Consider the following 24,753-nt stretch of genomic DNA (forward strand, 5'->3'; position numbering starts at 1 on the left):
TTCTGTATTTACTTAAACACATTTTTTACTTAGAGTGCATCTAGGCTGCAGCTCAAAGGTGTGATTTCAGCTGATACTGGTACCTGTATTTAGGCTAGACTTAAAGCAAGCTGTATAGGAACAAACAGTATAGTTATTAACTGCCTGAGGCCATAGCCAGTGCTGTAGATGACTTTTTCAGCCTTTACAGGCTCTGTTTGTAAAAGACCAGGAAGGATTAGCAAAATTAGGTTCCTGAGGAGCAGTGAAGGTGGTAAAAGTGGAATTTTCATTACGGTGACATATCACAGATGGGTGCAAAATTGAGTCTGGTAATGCTTGCTTAACTCCAAAAAGTGAAAATTGAACAGAGAGAGATTTTTCAGCTAGCTTTCCTGGTTGGCATGCCGAACACAATGACAACCTGTTTTACCTCTCAAATTGTGTCTCCAGAGTATCCACTTCACTGGCTTGGAGCAATTGAAGATTATTAAATCCTTTCATGCTAGGTTATACTCTTTCAAAATTATTCCTAATATGCAGAAGTCAGGTCCAAAACAAATTTCCCTCATATGGTAGCCTCAATAAGTTGCTGTGCTGTTCCTTGCTTCCAGTTTTGTGCACAAATTAGTCTCTCAGGTGTTTGTCAGAGCCAGGCATTTAAAACCTTCTTAGGCCTGAGACACTGCCATATGGTTGTTTCTATGGTCTTGAAAATGATGTTTATCCCAGCTAAGGTCTTTTGTTTAGTTAAACATAGATCTCCTAGCAGTTTAAGAGGCATGTTCTGGGTGGACAGGTATTTTTTAGTTGAGGATGTTTTGTGCTCTAGAACAGAAGCCGACAGGTATGCAAAAACTTTTCAAATCTAGATGCTCCTAAGTTTAAATTTGACCATTTTAGCACAAACTGAAGTGCTGCTTGGTTTTGAATTACCAGTCTGACTTAGATGAAACGAAAGAGTGACATTTAACTGCATGACGAAACCCTAGTGTAGACAACCGTAAATGGAAATAAGCGGATTAACAGAGCGCAGGGGAATGTAACAGTCCTGTAATCAGTAAGGTTGCATGATAAATTGTGCTTACCTGACACACAAGGCAAGTCCAACAGAACAAATAGTTTAACACTCAGTGAGCAAGAATAGGATATTGGCTTAGCCCAATTCTCTAGAAGTGTCCTTATTTTCCAATTACTTCTGAGTAATTTTTATTCTCTATGTGCAGAGGAACATGCAGAGGAGGCTTGAGATACATGATTTAGTTATAGTATACACTGGGTATAGGGCTGAAGTTGGCTTACAATTTCTTTATTTCACCTCATATCCACTCATGTTCCACAGTTTCCTATCTACATACTGCGCTGATAGCCATTTGTGGGGCTGTGTTGCAAACAGAGCCACTGAAACGAGCTGTGTTAGAAGTTATCCTTTCTCCAGAAAGACCTGTAGGGCGTAGGCTGCCGAGGCTGGGAGGGCTGCTGGCCACAGATCTGGGAGGTGCTGAGAGTGGAGAATGGGAGAGGGAGCTCCTGGGGCTGGGAACCATTACACAGTGTAAGTACTCCCTGTGCCTTTTGGGCACCAAAGAAGGAGCACGTCTGATAAAAGGACGTAGGAGTTGAAGTGGTGTTTTGGAGAAATCACAACTTAGGTTACAATGAAAATTAGCAGCTGCAGAGCACTTTTGAAAATCAAGACCTTGTTTAGATGCCAGTAAGAGGTGACTCTTACAATTATGTCTGAAGTGGGCTATTATATGTTTGAGTTTTCTGCTAACTGGGAACTTCCTGAACTTACTGAATTTTTACGTACCACATTCGATTCCTAAATGATATGTTTAACCATGAAAACTCTTTACATGTAGCTGCAGCTGTTTGGAAATGAAAAGGGGCTTTAACTGTCTTCTAACAAGGCAAAGGGAATCAGAGGGTGGTATAACTTCAGCAGAGGAAACGCCAAGTTGGATTAGGAAGGGAATGAAGGGGTATGTTCAGAGGACTCAGGGCTTCAGAGATCTCCAAGTGGCAGGATGGTCCTCCATGAATTTAACCTGTCTCTGAGTACATGTATATACCTGCAAGAAATGGAGCTTGCATGTTGTTATGGAATGGCATCTAATATTTATTTATGTTTATCCATTTCTTATCAGTGATAAATCTGTTCAGGACAGATGTAAATGTAGTATTAATAATCCATTTCTTCTCTTACTTCCTGCTACAGGATTCCTTTATTGGTATTTCTGTAGAAGAAGAGATCAAATACATATACAAAAGTACCTTACATATACATATACATATATCGAATACATATACAAAAGTACTCTAACAAGCCCTTAGGAAAAAGAAGGAAAGGGAAAGACAGAAGTCCACAATACTGTTGCAAAACTGAACAAAATCTGTGACATTCGCAAGCACTTTCACTAATGGACTTTTGGGCTACATCCATGCTAATGAATTTAACAGTGCCAGCAAATGTTCTTGGGACTGGAAGCTGATTGTCTCTACCCTCAAGTTGACCTTGGCATGGTTTTGCCCTGACCATCAAGTGCTGTCTTGACCAGTTTGTGGGGCGGTTTGGGGGTTAGCATGGACCATACCCAATGGGAAGTTTGGATGTGGCCACCTTGTTTCAGAGAGTAAGGGAGCTGATTCGTATTGACAGGTATGGTGCAGTGCCAGTTGGTCTCAGTGCCAGAGGCTAGAAAAATGTGTGCTATGGGTAGCTTTTAATCCGAGGCTGGGGTGCTTGGGATGCAACACTGCTTGTAAGCACTTTTTCCCACGATCTCCAAGAAAAGGAGTGGCAGTAACTGTCTTCCCCACCTGTTTCTCACAAGCAATGGGTTCAGGACTTACAAATAACAAAAGCAAACATCTCCCAAACTTTGCCTCATCATGCACCTTTTGCAGGTGAGGAGCTGGCAAGACTGACCTTCCAGGCATCAGCTGTGGTTGCTGTGGTATCACTCCTTCCCTAGACTGCAGATGTGGCACCCTCTCTCCTGTCAGTACCAAGACACATGCTCCAAAAAGAATCAGCAGGGGCATGAAAACTTAAAAAAACAAAATTTAAAAGATGTGAAAAGACTGCATGACTGCCTAGGATACTGTTAGAGCACAGTGTTTATGTACATTTACTGTTCATATCTGATTTTTGTCAGAACAAAACATGATGCTTCTATTCAGGGCTATAACTGACGTATCTTGCCCGCGAAACACAGTGCAGAGGATACCAGCCCAACACTTCTTAAAAGACAAGACTTCACGAACTGAGTTGTGCAGGGATGAAAGAATTCAGATGGATCAAAACATCATTAGGTGTGTCTGGTCTACACAGTTACAACGAACACGCTGACGGAGCAGAGTCTCACCCTGCTTCAGTGCACTGTTTGGACTCTGGAAGTGGGCTAAGATGCATATGCAGACATGACCTTATTTTGCAGGCACTAGGCACAGGGGACAGTCCAGCCAGAGCTACGTTACCAATCGGTTCACAGTTAAATAGCTAGGAGGCTCCTTGAGCTTCTGCCGGCATCGTTCTCCCCGTTTGGACCCAGAACCGTTCCCGACTTGCCTCCCAGCCTGAGCCCCAGGGCAGAATGCCTCGGCGGGCTCTCCAAATTCTCCGAATCTCTGCAGTGCAAAGCCTCAGCGATAAACGGGCAGTCCCCGACAAGAGCCCGCCGCTCTGCTCGACGCCACAGGCAGAAAAAACACGACTCCCGGTGTTGATGTTGTGGGACGTTCGTGTTAGTCCGAGAATCCCACCACCCGCTCCCCACCGGCATCTGCCCGAAGATGCGGGGTGCGAGGCCTGGGGGGAGCAGAAATGCCCCCGTGGATATCGATGGGTACGTGGAGCTGCCTGCCCCGCGCTCGGGAACCCCCCCCTGGCTGCCGCTGCGGCTGCCGCCGGCGGCGGCGCGCCTGGCGCTGGGGGAGCGCCGGCCTCTCCCTTCCCTTCCCTTCCCTCCCCCGCCCAGGCCCCTCCCGGCCCGGCCCGGCCCCGGCCCCGGCCCTGCCCACAGCGCCGGACCCAGCGGGCTGCCGCAGCGCGGACGGAGCAACATGGCGTGGACCCCCGGCGCCGTCCGCCTCTTCCTTCTCCTCCTCCTCCTCCTTTGCAGCTCCGCGGCGGCCGGGTACGTGGGGCCGGGTGGGCCGGGGGCGGGCGCCTGCCCGGCGCGGAGGCTGCGGAGGGGCGGGCGGCGAGGCGCTTGCCTGGGGGGCTGCCGGAGATCCGCAAACGCGGGGTGAACTCGGTAGGTGAGCGAGCATCACTTCCAGCCTTGCGACGTGCACCGTGCGTTGTCATGTGGATGCTGTGACTTTTTTTTTTTATTTGGGGAGGGGGATTTTATTTCACTCCCTGCCCATTTGGACGTTCCAGACCTGCGTTCCTGGTGGCAGCTCCCTGGAACATCCGGCCTGGAGCAAACGTGACCGTTGGGGTGGCTCTGCTGCCGGACAGCCCAGCACAGGTCACCGTAAGGGGAGAAGTCATGAGAGAGAACGAGACCATCTTGAGCAGGGAAATGGTCTTTGAGAAAGGTAAGAGAGGAGTCGGCCTGGAAGGATTTTTAGATTTACCTTCTCCCACAAGTGTTTTGTTGCTTCCGAAATACCACAGCTTCTAAAGTTTAAGTTCTAAAGAAATTTACAAGTTCCTTCTGAAGTAGGAACTTTATTTTACCGAGTAGGAGTCACTTACGGGAAAATAATCTTGTATTCCGTTGACTCTGTGTGCAGGTAGGCGACTGAGCTGGATAGGGAGTGGTGGCACGGGTGTGCTAACTCATTGTCAACTCTGAAAATAATTAGATAGTTGCAAAGTGTGATGGATGTGGGGTTTCTGAGGAGCCAGGAAGTATTCTGGTCAATGGAGTGGGGCCACCAAACAAGTAGAGGAAGAGGTGCTCACTGGTAGATGTTTTGTTAGGTGGAAGCAAGTGGGATAATGGTAAGGGTGGAACAAACAAGGTGGAACAAACAAGCATCTGGAGCTGGCTGCTTCTCATTCCCTAAGAAAGGGAGGACCTGAGGACAACAGGAAAGTGGAGATGACCGTGTCAGATACCGTTACTTGAAAGCTCTGTGCATTTGCAGAAACAGAAATTTTAAGGATCAGGAACTGGATCATGGGACAGACTGGGAGTTGAAGATAAGTAAACCTTAGAGCAGGCTGATTTAATGTATGGCCCCCGGGCGGTGGCAGAGGATGTGGTGACAGTTCTGAATAGTTGGAGAACTGAGATAGTCACTGCTCCTTTTGGTAAAGGCTAGCTGGGAACGGAAGCATAGAAATGTCCTGCCTGAGATTGGCCCTCATGAGAAAGAAAACATTTTGCCTGGATAATCCAGCTTCCGAATTGCTCTTAGTATGAGGCAATATAAATGACACCCAAACTGTAGCTTTTTATTCATCGGAAGTAGAGAGTCTGGGGACAGTATGAGGTCCTAGAAAAATCTACCCTGCTATAATGCACTTTCTTCTTGTTGGTGTCGAGTAATTTTTCTATTCATGTCTTATAGTTAGTGTAGATGCCTTAACAGGAAGCATCACACCTTCATTTCAAAGCCTTCATGAAAACCCAGCTCTCTTCACAACCTGTAGAGAAGACTGAGGCTTTGGCTGGGTGTGATGGAGTGCATTTGACCAGATCAAAAAATTCATGGCCCTGTGATGCAGAAAAGCATATCTGATCAAAACTCTTCTTGCTATTTCAAACACTCTGAAGAAGTTTTCCAGAACTATGCATTTGCAGGTTTTACTTCAGGTTGGATATTGTTTATCCACTCTAATTTTGCTTTGTTAGCAGGTATATGTCCTGCAGCAGCCAGCGTAAAAGCATAAACCTGAGGCAAATTTCCTGTAGTGCTATGATTAATTGAAAAAAAAAAGAAGTATTCATTCCTGATTTGAATCAGATTTATACACCTGATCTGTTAGTGTTCAAATCTAAGACTAATAGTTGTGGTGGGGTAAGCCTAAGGCAATTACTTTAGGAGGACAGATTTGCTAGCACCTAAAATTTACATGCAAGTAAAACAGACTGGGTATCAGTCCTATGGTTCTTAATCTTAAGTCTCCATAACACGCTACATGCCATATTCAGATCTTGCTCCTTGAAAAGCACAGGCCAAGCTTCTTGGACTAGATGTAGTGGAGGATTCAGTAGTGGATAAAGGAACATTCTTACTCTGTGGAGAAAATAACTTTGATGTTATTATTATGCTATTAGTAGCAAGCTTGCTTTTTAAAGTCCACAGTTACTCTTCAAACCTTTCCTTGCAGTGTCTTGAAACAAAAACAAAACAAACCCAAACCAACTAATTTATTGTTTTAAAAAGAAAAACTATCCTCTCCTTTTCTTCCTCTAACTATACTGGCTTTTATTTTCTGCTTCTGTTCTGCTTAGCATCATGTTCAGTGAGCCTTGCATGAGTTTCAGCCTGTCTGTTGTTGTTTTCCTTTTCAACATTAAAAAGTAGACAAGCAACTGGTAATTCCAAGCGTGTGAAAATATGTGGATGTCTGTATCTGCACAGCATACAGAATGATGCTCGACACAGGGAGTTGCTGAAGTCAGGGAATGTTGGGTGATAAGGAACAGGCAGCACACTGAGTCAGACTGGATACAGTGAGGAAAAAGGAGAAATGCTGTAGTGCATTACTTGGGGTGCATGGATTTATTGTTAATTTTTAATATTTTTCCTGTCTTTTAAAGATGTATTTGAATTTTCCTCATGAATGGAACAGAAAAAAGAAAAAAGAAGGTGCTGAGCATGCAGTGTATTTCCTCTTGCAAAAATAATAAAATTTAGGATGTGTCCATCGATTCTTTAAAGTCAAGTTACATAATTTGTTAGTCATTTGTTCCCTGTGAGCAAATATGTGAGCAAAACTGTTACGGGCCAGGAGCAAGGGAACTGCCCTGTAACAGAGGATGTGGTGTTGAAGGCGTGTATCTGAAGGTGCTACAGGAGTGAATCAGTTGTGAATAGAGTTACTCAGAGGGAGAGCAGTTTGTCAGAATAAGATTATAAAACTTTAAATTCTTCACTGAAGAAAAAAACAACCATAAGAGAAAATATGTCGCGATATTGTAGCTATGTTAGTCTAACAACCTAACTGAAGGAGGGCTAGGGGAGGTTTTATTAGGCTAACTGTTGCAGTTGAAGGAAACAACACAAACATCTCTCCAGGCACACAAAATCTTCTTTAAATGACATCATTCCTGCATATATTAGTGCCTGGAAAATGTTGCTTTATCTGTCATTTGAGCCAGTTAGGTTACACAGAGTGGCTCATACAGTGGTATTGCTGTTCCCGTGGTGCACCTGAGTTTGATGAGTTTTATTGGCATGTGTCTATGCAGAATAGGTATTACAGGAGGCAGGGTGTAGCTGAAGTTGTTGACTGTGCTGAATATCCAGAAAGCTGGAACTGGTCGCCTGCCTTGGCGAGGCTGCAACTTGAGTGACACTGTTGCCTAAGCTGGCTCAATTATGCTCTGTATTTTTCCTTGCCTGGTGACAGCAAAAGCAGGGAATTAACTGCTTTGAGAAACTAATCTGACTCAAAAAGAATGTTTTTATTTTGTTGAATGTTTTTTTTAGGCAGATAGATTCCCTGATTTGTTGTGCAGACATTTGTGCTGATGCGAGATGGATGCAGAGTTGGGAACTGGATCCTGGGGGCAGAGGACAGGCTGAGGACACTGTTTCCATTAGTGGTCTTTAGTCTTGCAGGCTGAGTTCAGCCGAGTACCTAAGCGTGAGAGCTATTACCTACCTCTCTGACAAAGTGCATCTGCAGTTGCTTAAAGTTAAGAGTGTGCTCAGGTCCTCCAGCTGCAGCTCAGTATGGTACATGTGCTTGTCTTTAAATTTCTGAGTTAGCTCCATAAAAGGATCTTGTTGAATTAGAGGCGCGGTTACTTTTCTTTATGTAATATAACTCCTGCTTTATATAAGAAATATAGTGCTTGCCCTCTGATGTTTGATAAAACGTTCACCATTTTAACATTATTGGAAGTGGAATTTTGATTTCTGAGTGACTCTTGACTGTTAGAGGAAGACTTTAGCGGTGGAGTAAGTTCACATCTTTATCCTGCAAAGGGAAAATAAATATATTTATTAGTAAGCACCTAGTTTGTATTCTTTGGAGTGAATGAGAAAGTGTGTGTGCCTGCTCATTTAAAGAAGTGCTGGTATTTTGAGCTTGGCTCAACATACTGGAATCCAAATATACTGTAGCAAGGGAGATTGTTTAAGACTAATGTGTTGGTACAGAAATCAAATTAATTAGATTAAATGTAGTGAAAACAGACCAACTGAATTGTCTGCAAGCAGAATGTTGCTGCTACAGGTAAACTTTGTGTGAGCAAGCACAACCAAAAAAAAAAGGTGCATCACCAGGAGAGAATAGGTTTCCATTGTCTGCAGTGGACTCCAAAAACCACAAAGCACTAACTAAAATTGCTTCTGTGCAACATATCAAGCCTTGACACATTTTCTGTGGAGATGTGGTATCAGAAAGATCCTCACCCTGATTGAAAATGACTGCAGAAGATAACAGTGGTTTACGTGCAATTTGAGCTGTTGGGTTTTCTGGGTCAACAACAACAAAATGATGGGAATAACAAACAGGCAAGTTAAATTTTATGCATGAATAGCTTGATTTTCAGTGATTACAGTGAAGGATGACTCTTGCCATGCATATTTATCCAGTCATTGATTGATAAAGATGTCATTTGAATTGGCAAGAAGTGTTGTCTTACAGGGTTTGCTATCCAGACTTTGCAGTGTGTGTTAGTGTATGAGAAACCTTAAACCTTAATTGCAAGAGCTTCTGAGAGTCTGTTTTCCTCGTTTGTGCTAGAATGATTTGGAAAGAGTAAGTAGCATTTAAGTTGAAAAAACAAATTAGTTTTAAGAAAAGCTTTCATGTATAATGAGATGTCATCATTTACCAACTGTGTGAACATTTTTAATTCTTAAGAATAAGATTTAGGTAGAGCTTCTGGTATTTAAGGTACAACATAATATATTTAAGACATGGTGAGTGAGAACTACTTTGTGAACTGATGAATCTGATTTACTGAAGAGTCTGGTTTACAATAACATGCGTAGTTTAGGTTCACTGTAAATTACTTTTATGTGTCAATTAATTTGCACTGCTTTTCTGTACTTCTAGAGAGGAGTAAATGTACTTGTCAACAGAGGTTACTGAGGTAGAGCGTTGTAAATACTCAGCTAGGATTTACGAAACATGATTGAGATTGTGAGAACATCTGTCAGGCTCAGACATGTAGCGATCATCCATATAGACAATGGAACATCTGCTTTTACCAGAAGGCATGTTTTGCATACTTAGTAATATGGTTCTGACCACATTAGTGTGCAAAACAATGAAAAACACTAGGAATAGAAGGAGGTAGATTCAGATTAGACATCAGGATGATTTTTTTTTTTTTTTTTACAATGAGGGTGATGAAGCACTGGAACAAATTGCCCAGAGAGGAGGTGGATGCCCCAACCCTAGAAACATTCAAGGCCAGGTTGGACAGGGCTCTGAGCAACCTGATCTGGTTGGAGATGTCCCTGCTCCTTGCAGGGGGGCTGGACTAGATGACTTTTAAAGGTCCAACCCAAACTATTCTATGATTCTATGAATAGTAAGTTGTAATTAACAGATACATAGGAATGAATGGCCTAAGTACAGCAGTCCTGTTTGTTAATCTTGAGTTGCTGTTGTACCTTTTTTCAGTATAAAATGACTGACTCACTGGTGAAAACAATATCTGTGCTGAAAATCTGTTGGGTAGTGTCGTAGTTCAGCCCCGATCGGGACCAGACTACGCAGTCTCTCTCTCGCTCCCCCCACCCTCTGAGAGAATAGGAGGAGATGATATACAAAAACAGCTCAAGGTTTGAGATAAGGACGGGGAGAAATCCTTAAAGTTACCGTCATGGGCAAAACAGACTCGACTTGGGGAAAACTATTCATTTATTTCTAAAACTAGCAGGAGAATGAGACAGGGAACAAGATAACCTCCCCCCACCCCTCCCTCTTCCCAAGCTTAACATTATCTCTACTACCTTCCCCTCCCGAGCGGCACGGGGTGGGGGGGGAAGGGAATGGGGGTCGCGGTCAGTTCATTACGCGTTGTTTTATGCCGCTGTATCATCGTCGGGGGAAGAACTCCTCGCATTCCTCCTCTGCTCCAGTGTGGGGTCCCTCCCACGGGCCACAGTCCTTTGTGGAACTGCTCCGGCGTGGGTCATCTCTTCCACGGGGTGCAGTCCCTCTAGAACAGCTGTCCCAGCGGGCCCTCCACGGGCCACAGCCTCCTTCAGGCCTCCACCTGCTCTGGCGTGGGGTCCTCCATGGGCTGCAGGTGGATCTCTGCCCCTCCGTGGACCTCCATGGACTGCAGGGGGACAACCCGCTCCACCATGGTCTTCACCACGAGTTGCAGAGGAATCTTGGCCAGGAGCCATATTACTCCTCCCCCTCCTTCTTCACTGACCTTGGTGTCTGCAGCCGTTCCTCACAACAGGCTGGCAGACGCCTCTCAGGATCCTTTTTACATCTTATTCACTTCTCATCTCCTCTCCGCTTCTTGCAGCCGGGCCGGGCCGAGTTGGGCCCAGTAGGCTGCCCGGCGGGAGGCCAGAGGGTGAGGCCTGCAAGGCCCATGAGGCTCGCGCCTCCCCCTCTCTGCCCCCCGCTCAGCTCCTTCACATCTTCTCCTCTTTTTTTTTTCCTGTTTTCCCCTTCTTAAATACATTACCACAGAGGCATTATCACGGGACATTCTGGTACCAATTGTCTCAGCCTTGGCCAGCAGCAGGCCCGCCCTAGGCCCGGCTGAGTCCACTGAACAAAGGGGAGCGACTTCTAGCAGTTTCCTACAGAAGCTACCACCTTAGCCCCCCCCTCACTAACAAAACCAGAACAGGTAGACAGTTTTACTGGCAGTTTAGTGAGACAGCTCCTTTCTTTCTAATTCTGCATCAATGCCTAGAAAGCCAAACAGCAAGAGAGCAGGAGTCCCATGATTTTATGTCCATAATCCCCACCTCCAAACATATGTGTAACTGTGCCTCATGAAAAATAAGTTGTCAAATAGTCAGCTGTTCTGGTTTTGTTTAGTGGACCTTCACATGACATGGAAATAAATTGTGGAACTCTGTGTCACAGGTGTTGTGGATAGAAAATGTGATTGCACAAATTCATAAGACAAAAGTCCGTCAAGGGCTGATCCAGTATAAAGACAATAATTTTGGCTTTTCAAGCTCCAAGCCTCAGATTGCGTAGGCTGGGAAGAGTACTGAAGGAAGGGTCCCTGTGTACTTATTCTGTTTTTACGCTGTTCGGATGTCTATCCTTGACCATTGCTGGAGATGGGACCCTGGGCTAAACAGACTTTAGGTTTGACCCTAGGAGTCTCTTCTACATTCTGGAAAGCATTTGAGGAGAGGTGGGAGGAATAGTGGTGAAGTGTCAGGGGAAGTGTGGTATGTATTTATTTATTACTCTTCAGGTACACAAAAAGTAGCTTTAAAGAGAAAGAGGTGGGAGCTAACAGTGGATCTCCAGATGGCTCTAGGGTGATGTCCTTAATGGTGTCTAATTAGAAAGAGATCTGAGCTGAAGTGTCGAGGGTCATAGAAGTACCTGCAGAGGCAGGAAGCAGCTAGGAAATTCATGAGTCTCCAGTCACACACAGATGATTTCTCTTTTCATGAGACCCTTAGGACTATCTGCGCTTGACAGCGTTGCCAATTCCCATGCTCTGCTGTCCCTGACTACTTGTTTGTGAAGGCAGAGTTGAGATCCTGTTTGCAAAGGTTGAATAGCACGTGGCAAGAGATGGTGCTGGTTCACCTAGATTCACTGCAGTCCAAATCAGCGTGTGGGTAGAAAACGTGGCCAGAGTGACAGACCCCTTCTACTCCACTTCTCCAGCTCCATGGGGGTACAGGTGTGAGGTCCAGATGCTTATTTTTTTTTATGGTTAGGGAATGATTGTCTTTATTTACTGATGAAGGAAGTATTTGGTAATATTTTTGTATATCTAAGTAATTTTGTGGTCCCAGAAAAGTTATGTGGCTCTGTCATCACAGACTCTGAATGCATTCCAGAAAATGGCAGAAAACCGATATGAAAACAAACCTTCTTCTTTCACTCCCTCTAAGAGGAACCTTAAATAATTCCTGAATGTTTTATTTGCAGTGAATGAGTTTGAGAGGTGACTTTGGAGTTTTGCTCCAGTCGCACCAGTTCATGCAGTGAGGGTGGTATTAATACTGCCAAATCTCTGGCGTAGACAGGCTTAGCCACATTTTGTCCTAGTATGATTTCCCTATGTTTTAAGTTCAGAATAAAAACTGCAACTGCTTTAAACTGCAGTAATAGTATCTTAATCTGTGTTTGTTTCATGGACATCAGAATGGATAATAATGATGGCCAATAGTGCCTTGAAAGCAGGATGTGCCGATGCTTGTAAGTTTGTGTGTTTGTGTATAGTCACCAAGGGAAGACTAAGTGAATGAAATGAATTTTCCATTTAGTTGTGTAAAAGGCTTAAGTCTGAGATTATTCTGAATTGTCTACGTAGTTTCATAGACTGGATCTGATGCCAAGAAAGTTTTCTCTGTAGTATTCAAAACTTGTCTTGCCAGCAGCTGTAAATTTATAATTCATGGGAATATAGTTGTTTGGGTATGGTGATAACGTCATGTGCATGACAAAAAGTCCATGGATGGCTCTTAGAGGCTGGCCTCGGGGGAAAAAGTTGAAAAGAGCCTATATTTGTGTTTAAGTGTCTGGGATGGTAGCTGCTGGATAGCTGTCGGAAGGTTTCTGATTAAAGAGATGATTTAGCGTTAGAAATATGAAGCCGTTTTGTTTTCCTACCCAGCATGCAGTGTTTCAGATAAACCACAGAGTGTTTTAAGTACTGTGCTCTTGCAAGTGGCTGCTCTCTGACCACTCAGCTGAAAGTGGTAATAATAGTATAATCCATAGAGTTGGTTGGTTTACTTTAGAAGACTGAGTGGAGAGTTAAATGTCTGAATTATGACCTAAGTCTAAAAAGAAACTAGGAGGGCCAGTCTGCAGGAAGCTTGGTGCTTGCTTGTGGAAGTGATCGTGGATGCGGCAGGGCAAGGGAAGGGTTGCCCAGCATCAGCAGTGTCTATCTGTCTGTCCGGGGGGGTGGGAGATGATGGTTTTCCTCAGGAGTGGATCTGACAGTGCTGGTGAGAGAAGAGCTGAACTGGTGAAAGGGACAGGCAGGGAGATAACGTGACTCCTTTCCCTTGTGAAGTAGAAAGACACAGGGAAAGCTATGGTGAGGGGGCAGAGGAGAGGAAAGGCAGCACCCCTTCTCTTCATGCCTTCAAATAAATCTGTGTCTATTCTGTTCTGACCATGAGTGTTTCTGGTTGTGCTTTCTATGGTTGGGTTCCCACCATTCTTCCAATCATGCAGTAAAAGCAGAAGATAGGGGAAAAACCTTTGGATTTAGCTGGAGAAGGGATTTTTGTCATGAATTGTCCTGGTTGTCAGGAAAATATCCCTACTTGCTGCGTTGCAGACTGAAGCTAAAACTTACTAGCAACTGCAGAGTTTGGTAAAATGTGGCTTTAATTGCAAAAATGTCTGTGCACGTTGCCTTTTTCCTGTGCTCTAGCGCTGTGGTGCCCTGTCTCTTGCCTAGACCCTCAGGTGATAAATTCAGGTCTAGTTCAGATTACTCTCTTGTCCCCTTATGCCTTTCTCTGTAGGCAGTGCTGCTACGCTGCCTCTCTCTCCCTTTATAATTTCTGAGTGCTTTTAGCCTCCAGAATTGCAAAAAAGACTGAAAAGTTTAAGGGGGTTGTGGAAATAGGGAGTAGGGTAATGAGTGGTTGTGGGTGGAAGGGTATGTAGTGCTAGTAGGCAGGAGGGGTTTAGGAGGCTTTGTGGAGCAAAGCCTTTACTACAGGCCTGTTTGCTTCATTTAGCTTTGGATGTCAGCCCGTGTGCTGATGTCCACTAGCAATCCCTTATTGCATGTGTTTGAGTGCTGTATTGCCCCTCCTTCTAACGTCTGGCCTAAATTTAGCCATAACTTAGCAGCAGTGGCTCTAGGTATTTTGGGCTACTTGCGTAACTAACCAGTGCTAATTTGGGTGCTAATTTTAGGATAATAGATGAGGACTATAACACATTGAAAGAAAACTGCAAACTCGACAGATTTGCAGGCCTTCTTTTATGAAGAAAAAATATTTTTTCACTCCCTGGACAGTTTAGGCCTTGGAATTTATGCTTCCTTCTTTTTTACACAAAAATGGTATATATTTTGGATAGGAAGAAAAATCTGGAAGGACATTGAAGAATGTTATTTTTTTTTCCCTGATGTTAAAATGAGTTTTTGAAATAGATCCCGCAGTAGAAAAAAATTCCATTTACCACTGCAAAGAAAATGCTTTTTTGTAAACATTTCCTAAGCATGGATATGTGAACACAGCTGCCAGAAGAAAGACGTGGCATCATTTCAGTAAATCAATCTGAAGTGATTCCAGTTATATTTTTCCGTTCTCACACAGAACTTAGAAAGAATGAGGACGTAGGTAGAAAAGGTTAAGTGAGGATGTCTGTTTGTAGTGATACCTGCCACATGAGCTAGAATATAGAGTCAAGACCTGAGTTTGTGTAAATCAGAGATTGAAGTGCTGCTGTGCTAATTTGTATTGGCACAAGCTCTAGTTCACTGTGCCAAGCCATACAGTCATTTCTCTGGAACGTTTGTCCTTTTTGGGGAGTGGAAGCTGAAGCATTTATGTCTAGTCCTAGTGCTGGTGGTGTCAGCTGAAGAAGGGGTAGTGTAAGTTTCTGCGTTTGGGTCAGACCCATGCAATGAGAAGAATGTAAGATGCCATCATTTTTGCAGCTCTCCGTAAGTCTAAAAAAAGATGCATGCTCTGTAGATTTTTTTTTTTTTCCTATTTGCTTTGCTGATAACAAGACTACTAGAGCTCCAAAAAATGTCATGGTGGCAAGGTACGTTAAAAAGATGATGGTCACATGTCTCTACCATACTGCCTTTGGTTCCTCTTCTGCTGGACTGTCCTAAACATGAAAGACTCTGAGGAAAAAGGCGCAGGACAATGTGGTGTTTGTTTCTACAGTATTTCCGACTATTTCCTCAGTGTGGTATTTATTGAATGAATATAGTACAAGCTTCAAGAATTCTGTGAGAGAAATGATTTTGTGAGTGACGAGGAAGGATATTTTTTGTTGACGGATCATGTGACTTCTGTGGGGACTCTTTTTAGTTGTTATTTAACTTTTCTCAAGATTAGTCTGGAACAGTCCACTGAATTTTTCCTGCTTCCCCCTGCAGCCAGGGCATGGCTCTCAGCTGGGAGTTTTCTTTAACTAATCCCTTGTGGTAGCAGGGACCCGTGCTCTCGCCTGGTCTTTCCCCTCCATGGCTCATTGCAGCCATGCCAGTTAGTCTGCTGCTGCAGAGAGCAGATGTGATAAGTTAGGAGGAAGTGTTTTGTGGTCTGTGACGCCCGGTACAGGTGGCATAGCTGTTCTGGGCCCCTTTCTAAACCTACTTTTGCTGCCTGGAGTTCTGTTTAATAACTGAAGGGATCCCTTGCAGGGGTGTGCCAAAGGAGGGTGACAACTACTGCCATTTTTGGGGACAGTGGACTCAACTGATGTTGTGTGTAAATCATGTGGAAATGTTAATACACTGCACGTGGATAAAAGTGTCCAGTTGCGTGATAGCAGTGCCGTGCGCAAGCTGTTGGACCATCGTTAACTCTTTATAAACTTGAGATTTTGGTATGATTAAATATAACTTTAATTCATCAACTGGACAGAAAAATGTGGTGAATTTCAGCAATTCAGCATTGACATAAAGGAAATATTTTGCGTACAGCTCTTGCTTGAGCACATCTGAAGCCGCTCTGGGTGTAGCTGAGCAGAGCTGCAGGGAATTGATTGTAGCTCAGTAGTCTCTGAGAACATGGGAAAGTCTTGCATCACAGGGAAATTCACTGTATTGCTGAAGAGTTTTGGATCTGCCCAGGCTGCTCAGTTCCTAACAAAATAATTATGCGGTGACATGAATTGGAAGATTACCTCATGCCCCGGAGCTTCTTTTGTGATTTTCACTGACTGGGAATAAGATGGTGCTCTGGGCTGTAGCTCTGTAGCGCTGCTTCAAGAAGGTAAATGTTTTCTGAGTTGCACAAATGAGAAGTGACTGTGTTTTAAATCTCCTTCCTCCTCAGCTGCTTCCCTCCTCTGCATCAGGTTGTACCTGGCTCAGAGCTGATGTTAGGTCTCCCAGGCCTGGGAACGTGGAAGAAACCCAATATTTCTACCTTAAGATTTCTGTCTTTTGCATGCTAGTTGTTCTTAAAATAAGTGGAGGCAAGCAGGCACTGCCTTGATGAGAAAGCTGCAGTGTATCTGCCCCGATATGTGAAAGGTTACTGTGAAGGTTGTTTAGATGCTGCGCAGGGTGGTGTGTAGCGGGGTCTCCTTTGGCACTCTGTCCTTGCGGTGCGTGTGTTAGCATCGACATGGGCAAAGATGGAAATGGAAACCCCATGCTGTGGGCTGTGGTATGAATATCAGATTTGTGCTTGGTGTGCCCCAATGTACTGAGGTCACTGCTATAGCCGTTAAATTAGCTGTGTTGGATAGATTAAAGTTAGCGTAGCAATACTTGCCATGTGCATATCCACTCTGACACGTGTGGTAAACAGAACTATGTTCCTGTTCCTTGTTAACAACCAATAACCAGCAGTGACAATGTTTTTTTTTTTTTTTTGTTTTTTTTTTTCTCTAGTGACACAGTGTCGTGGGTTGTGATCATACAAAACCCAGCTTTAGCACAGCCTTATTTCACAGAGGGGTGGGAACTAGAGAAGGGTTAGGCTTTTAGTGTACAACTGAGAGAAATTTCAGGAGATAGCTTTATACCATCTCTGATTTTCCTAGTTACCCTATATTCAGCCTCCTTTACTGGTGAAATATCATATTTCCTTTAAAAAAAATATTTCTTGTTAACAGTAACTGTCTCTCCTGAGTTAGGAAGACATATGCTTCCTTTGGCTAAAATGATGTCTCATTTAGTGTGATTGCTTGGGCATGGAGTTGTTTGGGTAGATGTTGGGAATAAATATATCAGTGAGTCCAGAGGGGTTTACATTGCCTATGAATCAGATACTCTGCAGGACTGTGTAATTCCTTTCCTGTAGCGGGTGGTTGTCCTGTAGCCCTGTGTGCCAAGCAAGCCTGGCAAAGCATGGGGCTCCCTGTCACCATGCAGTGAGGCAGGGTGCTCTCTCTGCTGGCTACTGAGAAAAGAATCATAGAATGGTTTGGGTTGGAAGGGACCTTAAAGATCATCTAGTTCCAATCTCCCTACCTGAGAGGACACCTGCCACTAAACCAGGTTGCTCAAAGCCCCATCCAGCCTGGCCTTGGACACTTCCAGGGATTTTGCCTGAGACTCCTGGCTGGAAAACCTCAAAGGCAGGTGGGGTTGCTCAGAATCAACAACTGCATGGGCTGCTTCTCTAGTGAAGAGGAGAGAGGGATGACAGGAAAAAAAAAAGTGTCTTTAATGGTAGCATAAACATGTTATGGAAAGAACTGTGTTGCTTAAGGCCCGATGCCACCCATTCCTGTTAAGCTTTTGAATACCAGAGTGAAGTACTGGAGTGTGCTACCCACGAACTTCATTTGTGGGATGTGAGTCATTTCGTTTAACCCAGGTTATAATTTGAATAGATGCTATGTGCTGGATGGGATTTTTCCTTTAGCACTCCGGCAGTAGCCAGGACAGCCTGTGTTCAGTCCATTGAGACTTCCTTCTGTTTGCCACTGTTAAAGAATTCCTTGACTTTTAAAAGTGACTTTTCTTGGAGTTCAAAGATGAAGTGACTGCTCTGTCTTGGAAGGCTTTATGTCCAGGATCAAGAAGGACATCAATTACATAAATGAATTAATTTTTTTTTCTTACTCTATGAAACAAATGAGTAAAAGATACGTATAAACCAATTGCTTTTTAGGAGATAGGAAAAAGTCTAACTGAATGGAATCTGGAAAAGAAAATATGAGTCAATATGAGTCAGTAGTGTGCCCTGGCAGCCAAGAGGGCAAACGGCATCCTAGGGCGCATCAAACATGGTATAACCAGCCCCTTAGAAGAAGTGATTACCCCACTGTATTTAGCCTTGGTGCAGCTTTACCTTGAGTACTGTGTGTGGTTCTGGGCCATGCAATTTGAGAAGGCTGTAAAGGTACTACTGGAATGTGTCCAGAGGAGGGCAACAAAGCTGGTGAAAGGGCTGGAAGGAATGTCCTATGAGGAGTGACTAAGGATGTTGGGTTTTTCTAGTTTGGAGAAAAGGAGGCTGAGGGGTGACTTCATTGCTCTCTACAGCTTCCTGAGGAGGGAAAGTGGAGAGGGAGGTGCTAATCTCCTTGGTGTCCAGTGACAAGATGTGTGGGAAGGTTCAAAACTGCACCAGGGAAGGTTTAGACTGGACATGAGGAAGTATTTCTTTACCGAGAGGGTGGTGAAACACTGGAACAGGCTTCCTAGAGAGGTAGTTAATGCCCCAAGCCTGTTAATGTTTAAAAGCATTTGGACAATACCCTTAAGAACAAGCTTTAACTTTTTGGTCAGCACTAAAGTGGTCAGGCAATTGGACTGGATGATCATTGTAGGTCACTTCCAATTGGAATAGCCCTTTCTATTCTGTTTGTTCTAAAATACATTGCATAATTAAAATAAAAGCTGTGGCACTTGGTATAATGATATAATGATATCCAGGAGGTTAACAGCATTTTTATTTGGATTCTAAAAATATTTGAGGCCACATTACCTAAATTAGTTAAAATAATAAGTTATATTAATCCACATAAAATATGTTGGTTACTTATTCCCATGGTGATGTAATGCAGTGAGGATGGTTGATTTACCACCCTTTTGCTTAAGGGTGGTAAATCCTCTGCATGGTTTTGAAAATTTTAGTCTTTATCTGAGCTGCAGAATCAATGGAAAATAATAACTTGAGCGGAGTTATTATTTAGAATAGATTGTAAAGGTGTTTCAGTCTATGTGAATGTAAAGGAAAATGTTCAAGTGGAGAACACGGACGTCAGCCCCCACCAAACAGAGAAGTAATGTTGCTGTAGACTGGTGTTCATGCTTTTGCAACCCTACAAAAGGTATTGCAGGTCTTCGATCAACCATGTAAGGGAGAAAGGGGTAGAGTGGATGTATCTGGTGAAGAGGAGGCTGAGAGCTGGTGCCCAGTGAAGAAGCAGCTTTAGGTTGTTGTAGAGGTAATGGCTTGGCGTAGACATACTGCCGCGCTGCTGGCTTTGTTTCATAGTGGTGGAACCACCAGGTAGGAGCTTACTGCTAGAGGGAATGGCCAGGATTAAGGTAGTTTTTTGCCATTTTGCCTTTCTCAAATTAACAGGTAGTTTAAAGTCTTTTCCTTTTTTTATTTCTTCTAGCAACATTGTTAATCTTGGTAAAAATGGCTACAAAAAGTAGTTGCTTGCTAAACTGCAGAGGAGATTAAGACAAAATATCCTGGGGTTCTTTCACATGTGAAGGAGTTGCAGAATCAACTTTGCAGAAGCAGAGGGATGCTTTGGTCTTAGGGCAGTGGTACCCAAGAGGGGAGTTGTTTCCAAGGACAGCGGTCCCAAACTGTACCCTCCTTGTTCAGGTAGCTCCCAGCTGGGACACTGTTGGCAGCCCCAGACCATTATTTAAGTGGAGCACTGCATTTCAGTTTTTCTGGGCTGTTCTGCTCTGACTGGTTGTTTTAGGAGATTTGGGATGGTAGTGATTCTTTGGGAGTTTGCTGAACCTGGTAGCCTGATGGTGGGGGGGATCATGTCTCTGACTGAGGTATTGGGGTTCCCACCTGCTGGTATGCCTCTGGGCTTGTGCTGGTGGGTGTGTGATGGGCTGAGTGCTACCCTGGGATGAGGCTGGGTGTTGCTGGGTTTCCTTCACCTCCTCTTCCTTAGTGCTCTTTCATGTGTCTGCAGATGAGCTGCTTATCCCATAACCTAATGGTGGCTGACAGTGGCCTTGACAGGACTTTGAAGGAATAACTGTGAGGAATGAGAGGTTGACTTCAGTGTAAACACAGTATGTCAATACTGACTAATGCAGCAGTTGCTCCAGCCTGTATATTTTTTAGTTTCATTCCAGACGGTGTTTGGCAGCAGTCAGCTGGCCGATAACTGTGTGCATGCTGGCCAGCCAGTTGCAGCCTTTGCATGTGTGTTGGCTCCGTGGGCCATGCATCCTGAGCTCCCCACATCAAGGGAATCTGGTTGTCTGATGGGTATTACGGGCGGTGTGGGGATGGGGGAGGAGCACTGCTCTTCTAATTAACCTGATAATGTTAATGTTTTGTAAGTTTTTATAAGGTTTCTGACAGTGTGATATTTCTTCTTTTTTTTTTTTATTCAGATTCCTTTGGAACTCTTGTTCTTCCAGTAGTAAGTATTTCTTTCCTTTCTTCCTTCCTCAGGATATGTTAACTCTCTGTAACTTTTCGTCAGTTGATGTTGATGAGATGATATATTTTGTACATGATCCTAGCTATTTTCACATTCTCAGATGAATGTATTTACTGACCAGTAAGCCAAAGAGTTTTCAGATCAAGTGCTCTGCAGCTTTTTACAAGCAATTACAGGATTTGGGAACTGACTTCCAGCATCAGCACAAGCTATCATAAAACTTGAACACAGAACTTTGCTTTGTGGTTTTTTTTTTTGACTGGTTGATACCTACATCTCTATTTCAGACACACCTTGAGGGTTAACTAGAGCTGAAAGAATTCTGCAAAGCAATAATTGAGAAATATTAAAATAAAAATGTATTTATACAGTTTTCTTAAGGATTTGAAAATGCATGCTCAGTGAAAATACATAATAAACTAACTAGTGAACAAAAATGTATAATATCAAATTGTGTGTTGAGTATGAATCCTGAATTTATAATCCTGGATGTTCAACTTGAAAACCTGATCGAAGGAGTTATGTATTTGTGTCAGGAAAAAAGTTTTATCAAAGTCGTTATTTTCTTTAAACATCTGTAAGTCTGAGTATCCCTAAATCTAATGGGGTTAAATTCTGATCTCAAATAAACTGTATATCTGATAAATAATCTGGAGATGTTTGATAGATGGATAATCAATGACAATGAGCAGCTCAACATTATGAAGACGTTGAAATGCATCTGTACAAACTGTAAATTAGCAAATAAAAAATCAGTTTTAACAAAAAAAGATTGAATTAACAATTTCCTTAATATAATCTGCGTGGCTCTTAAAGTGTTCAAGCAGCTAAAACTAGGCGAGCTGAATTCCTCCCTCCCTTGCCACTATCTGAAATGATGAAAACAGATTCATTTTTTGATAGTAAAATGTTTTTTTCATTTGTGTAGCCATGGTAGACTTATGTTTTGCCTAAAGTGTAGCTGGCTGGTAGCAGAAGGTGGATAATGAGTTTCTGGTTTCAGCCGTCATCTTTTCCAGAGGAAACAGTAGCTTCCCTGTCTGAGGTGCTCATGACGGTGGCTGGTGTGGTCAGGACAAGTATGTGAGATGGCCTTTTTCTCTCTTATGTGTTAGGAGTGCCAAAACAGGGATAGCAATGCTATTCACTTGGGGGATGTATGACTAAGATGAAATATTTTCACAGTAAGTTCTTACTACCTGCTATTAAAAGCTGCCTTGCTCATATCATGGTTGAGAAACAACCCTTTAGCGAAGGAGTTGGTGGGGCTGAGGTAAGTAGTTACCGTTATTGTCGCAGTGACCTTCTGAAAGTGCTGTACAAGTGCAGTTTCTGTAAGTATTCTGTGTGAACCAGGAGGTGCGTGACTTTGCACTTCAGCTGTCCTAATACACTGCTGTGGCGGTGCAAACTTCATTGCCTCTTGCTTTTACATCAAGAAAGGTACAACAGGCGGTTTTGTCACCATGTTGCAGGAAGGAAGGGTCTTTTGAAATATAAAAAGTATGGAAATCAAGGGAGCAACGGGTGCTATCTGTTATTATTCATGACAGGAAAAAGATACAGAAAAATAGATGAGGTCTCTAAATGACATTTAGAGACTTTTAAAGAAGAAATCAAAGACAGTCCTTCCAAATATGTTAAAATAATGCTATAAGAGTACAATTAACTGCTATGATGAGATACAATAAGCTTATTCCCCCCATCCCCATTTTGATTTCGAATGTTTAGAATGTTCCCTGGACTTCTTGTAGGGAATCCTGTCTGCTTTTTAGAGAATATACTGTCTTTAATAAGTGGTAATGTTTGTAAATTATTTAATTTTGAAGTAATATCTGACATATGCAGTGACTAAGGCTGCTCCTCCTATTTAATATATTCCAGAATACTTGGCATGGAAGTTGGAGAGTGTTGAAATATGTGAATCATATGTTCTTGGCAATGTGTGTATGAAAACCTACAGTTGAAAAAAAAAGCAGAATCTACTTCAGTGTGGTGCTCTGCACCTAAAATTTAGTTATATAAGTCCAGATTTTATAGGGGATTCTTTTATTCCTATGTCATCATGTGCTTGCTCATAGGTGAAAAAGGGAGCCTGTTTATTTTTCCTCTTCCTGATTTTTTTTTTCCTGGCTTGTTTTTAAAAACAGAAAGTAAACAGAGAGGGGTGAAATTGTAGTTGATTCCTCTTTGTAGGTAAACACACAGAGAAGGAAAAGTATTTGATACAGATGTTTGCATCTACCTCATTTGTCACCCTGTGACATTTTCCCCTGTTTGGGAATTTCTGTTACCTCACGGGGTGCTCTTAAAATGAGTTTTGACAGCACAACAGCCTTTCATTACAGAGCTCAGTAGGATACTTTTGAAGTGCTCTGCCTGGCGAGTTAACAGCTGTAATTTTCATTACCGATGCAAGAGGAGTGCTTAATTTCCATATGTTATGCTGAAAAATGCAAGCCTGTCTGTTTTATTTGTCTTGACTTCAGAGTTTTTACTCTAGATTTACTGCTGTAACTGCAAACAGAAGCATTTGACTCTTAAGCTTTTTAGCAGGGCTACTTGTTGGAACCAGCTGTGTGTTGTATTAAAAACCCTTTTCCTTCTTCAAAGAAACTCTCTTAAGCAGACAGAAGCCGGCATCTGGGCTGGGATGTCTCTGGGGTCATTTGTTGTCTGTGTAGGCTCTGCTTGAGGTGAAATTCCCATGTGCTGCAGCAGCTCTGCTTTGAGCCTTTTGACCCCTGTGGCTGGGATTTCTCCCACCTAACTTTTGGAAATGAGCTGATGCATCTGAATTATGAGCTCTAGATTTCCTCTGTCCATTGGAGAAACACAGAGAGACACCTATGCCTGGTTATTCTGATCTTACATGGTCTAAATTTCCCTACCAGTGATGTCTGTCTGTGTGGACTGCCAGCACTGAGGGAGCCTTCAATGTCTATCCTAAATAAGTTAACCATGTAAAATGTCTCTTCCTTATTCCTTAATATTTTGAGAATAATAATTATTTTGCTTTCTAGATGAGTCACAATATATGGTGTAATTATGAATCATTAAACTGAAATGAGAGAAAATCAGTGATGTTTCTATTGAAAAACAGTACCTTGCCTCACGAGATCTTCATTCTGCATTTGATTTTTCTACCCCATAGGACATGAAGCTAAAGCTTATAAAAAGAAGTGCAAGCTTTTCTTACTGTCCTGTTTATCTTGCCCACATATAGCTGCTTCAGGTCTTTTGTTTTTGGAAAATTCATTACCAAAAAGTGATGAAAAAAAATTTGCCCCAAAATCAAACCTAAGAAATTTCTAAATAACTGTGAAAGAAAAGAGAGACCACAATGTGTGTGTGATAGTCTGTGAATGGTATATGAATAGATAGATGCTTACATTGTCGAAAACCTGATTACTACTGAAAATTAGATGCAGATATGTTGAAAAGATGCTTCTGCTAACATATTTTCAGGTAATTGTGAAATAACACTTTAAAGCCCTGAAATGCTCTTTCTCTTTTTGAGAATTTACATAAGTTGACAAGTTCAGAAATATGTCAGATCTTTATGTCAAATGTTTTTGGAATAATAATATCTTCAAGAATATTTTGGATAGTTAACAGAGTCACTGTTTTGTTTTTAGCTGCCTTTGAACAGTGCTTCTGGGAATTATGAATTACTGGTGGAAGGCTATGCTGACGGCCGGCGCATCTTCTCTAACCGTACCAGCTTGATGTACATGCCAAAGAGCATCTCCGTGTTCATCCAGACTGATAAATCTATGTATAAACCAGGACAAGACGTGATGTTTCGAGTTGTCACCGTCTATCCTGACCTCAAACCTTACAAAGCGTCTCTAAATATATATATGCGGGTAAGTATCCACAGGAATGTAGTTATACATTGGAATTTGTCATATGTTCCAGCTTTACGTGACAAATAAAGATATGTATTGCTACCTAAATCTTACTGGCAAGACCACTCGCATTTAACACTTAGCCTGACTTTTCTCCTAGGACCCTCGGAAGAAATTGATTCAGCAGTGGTTGATGGAGGAGGGTGATTTGGGCATAGTTTCCAAAAAATTTCAGTTGTCAACGAACCCTCCACTAGGAGACTGGTCCATAGAGGTGGAAGTGAACGTGAGTATTAACATTGCCGAATCTCAGAGGTGTTTCACTTCTCCTGACAGATGTGT

The 24,753-nt window shown here is 42.8% G+C and overlaps 1 protein-coding gene across 1 annotated transcript in view; it reads left to right on the forward strand.

Moving 5' to 3' along the window:
- The first annotated feature begins 4,024 nt into the window (after nt 1-4,024).
- CD109 (CD109 molecule) overlaps nt 4,025-24,753 on the forward strand; it is an 85,714-nt gene continuing 64,985 nt past the window's right edge. Inside the window, exons 1-5 of the mRNA XM_086745461.1 lie at nt 4,025-4,121; nt 4,370-4,530; nt 20,511-20,539; nt 24,199-24,429; nt 24,572-24,697. Coding sequence (XP_086601587.1) covers nt 4,048-4,121; nt 4,370-4,530; nt 20,511-20,539; nt 24,199-24,429; nt 24,572-24,697 — 621 coding nt within the window. The 5' untranslated portion in view covers nt 4,025-4,047. The remainder of the gene's footprint in view (nt 4,122-4,369; nt 4,531-20,510; nt 20,540-24,198; nt 24,430-24,571; nt 24,698-24,753) is intronic.

This window comes from Chlamydotis macqueenii, chromosome 3, assembly GCF_036417535.1.
Source record: "Chlamydotis macqueenii isolate bChlMac1 chromosome 3, bChlMac1.mat, whole genome shotgun sequence".
NCBI classification, from domain to species: domain Eukaryota; kingdom Metazoa; phylum Chordata; class Aves; order Otidiformes; family Otididae; genus Chlamydotis; species Chlamydotis macqueenii.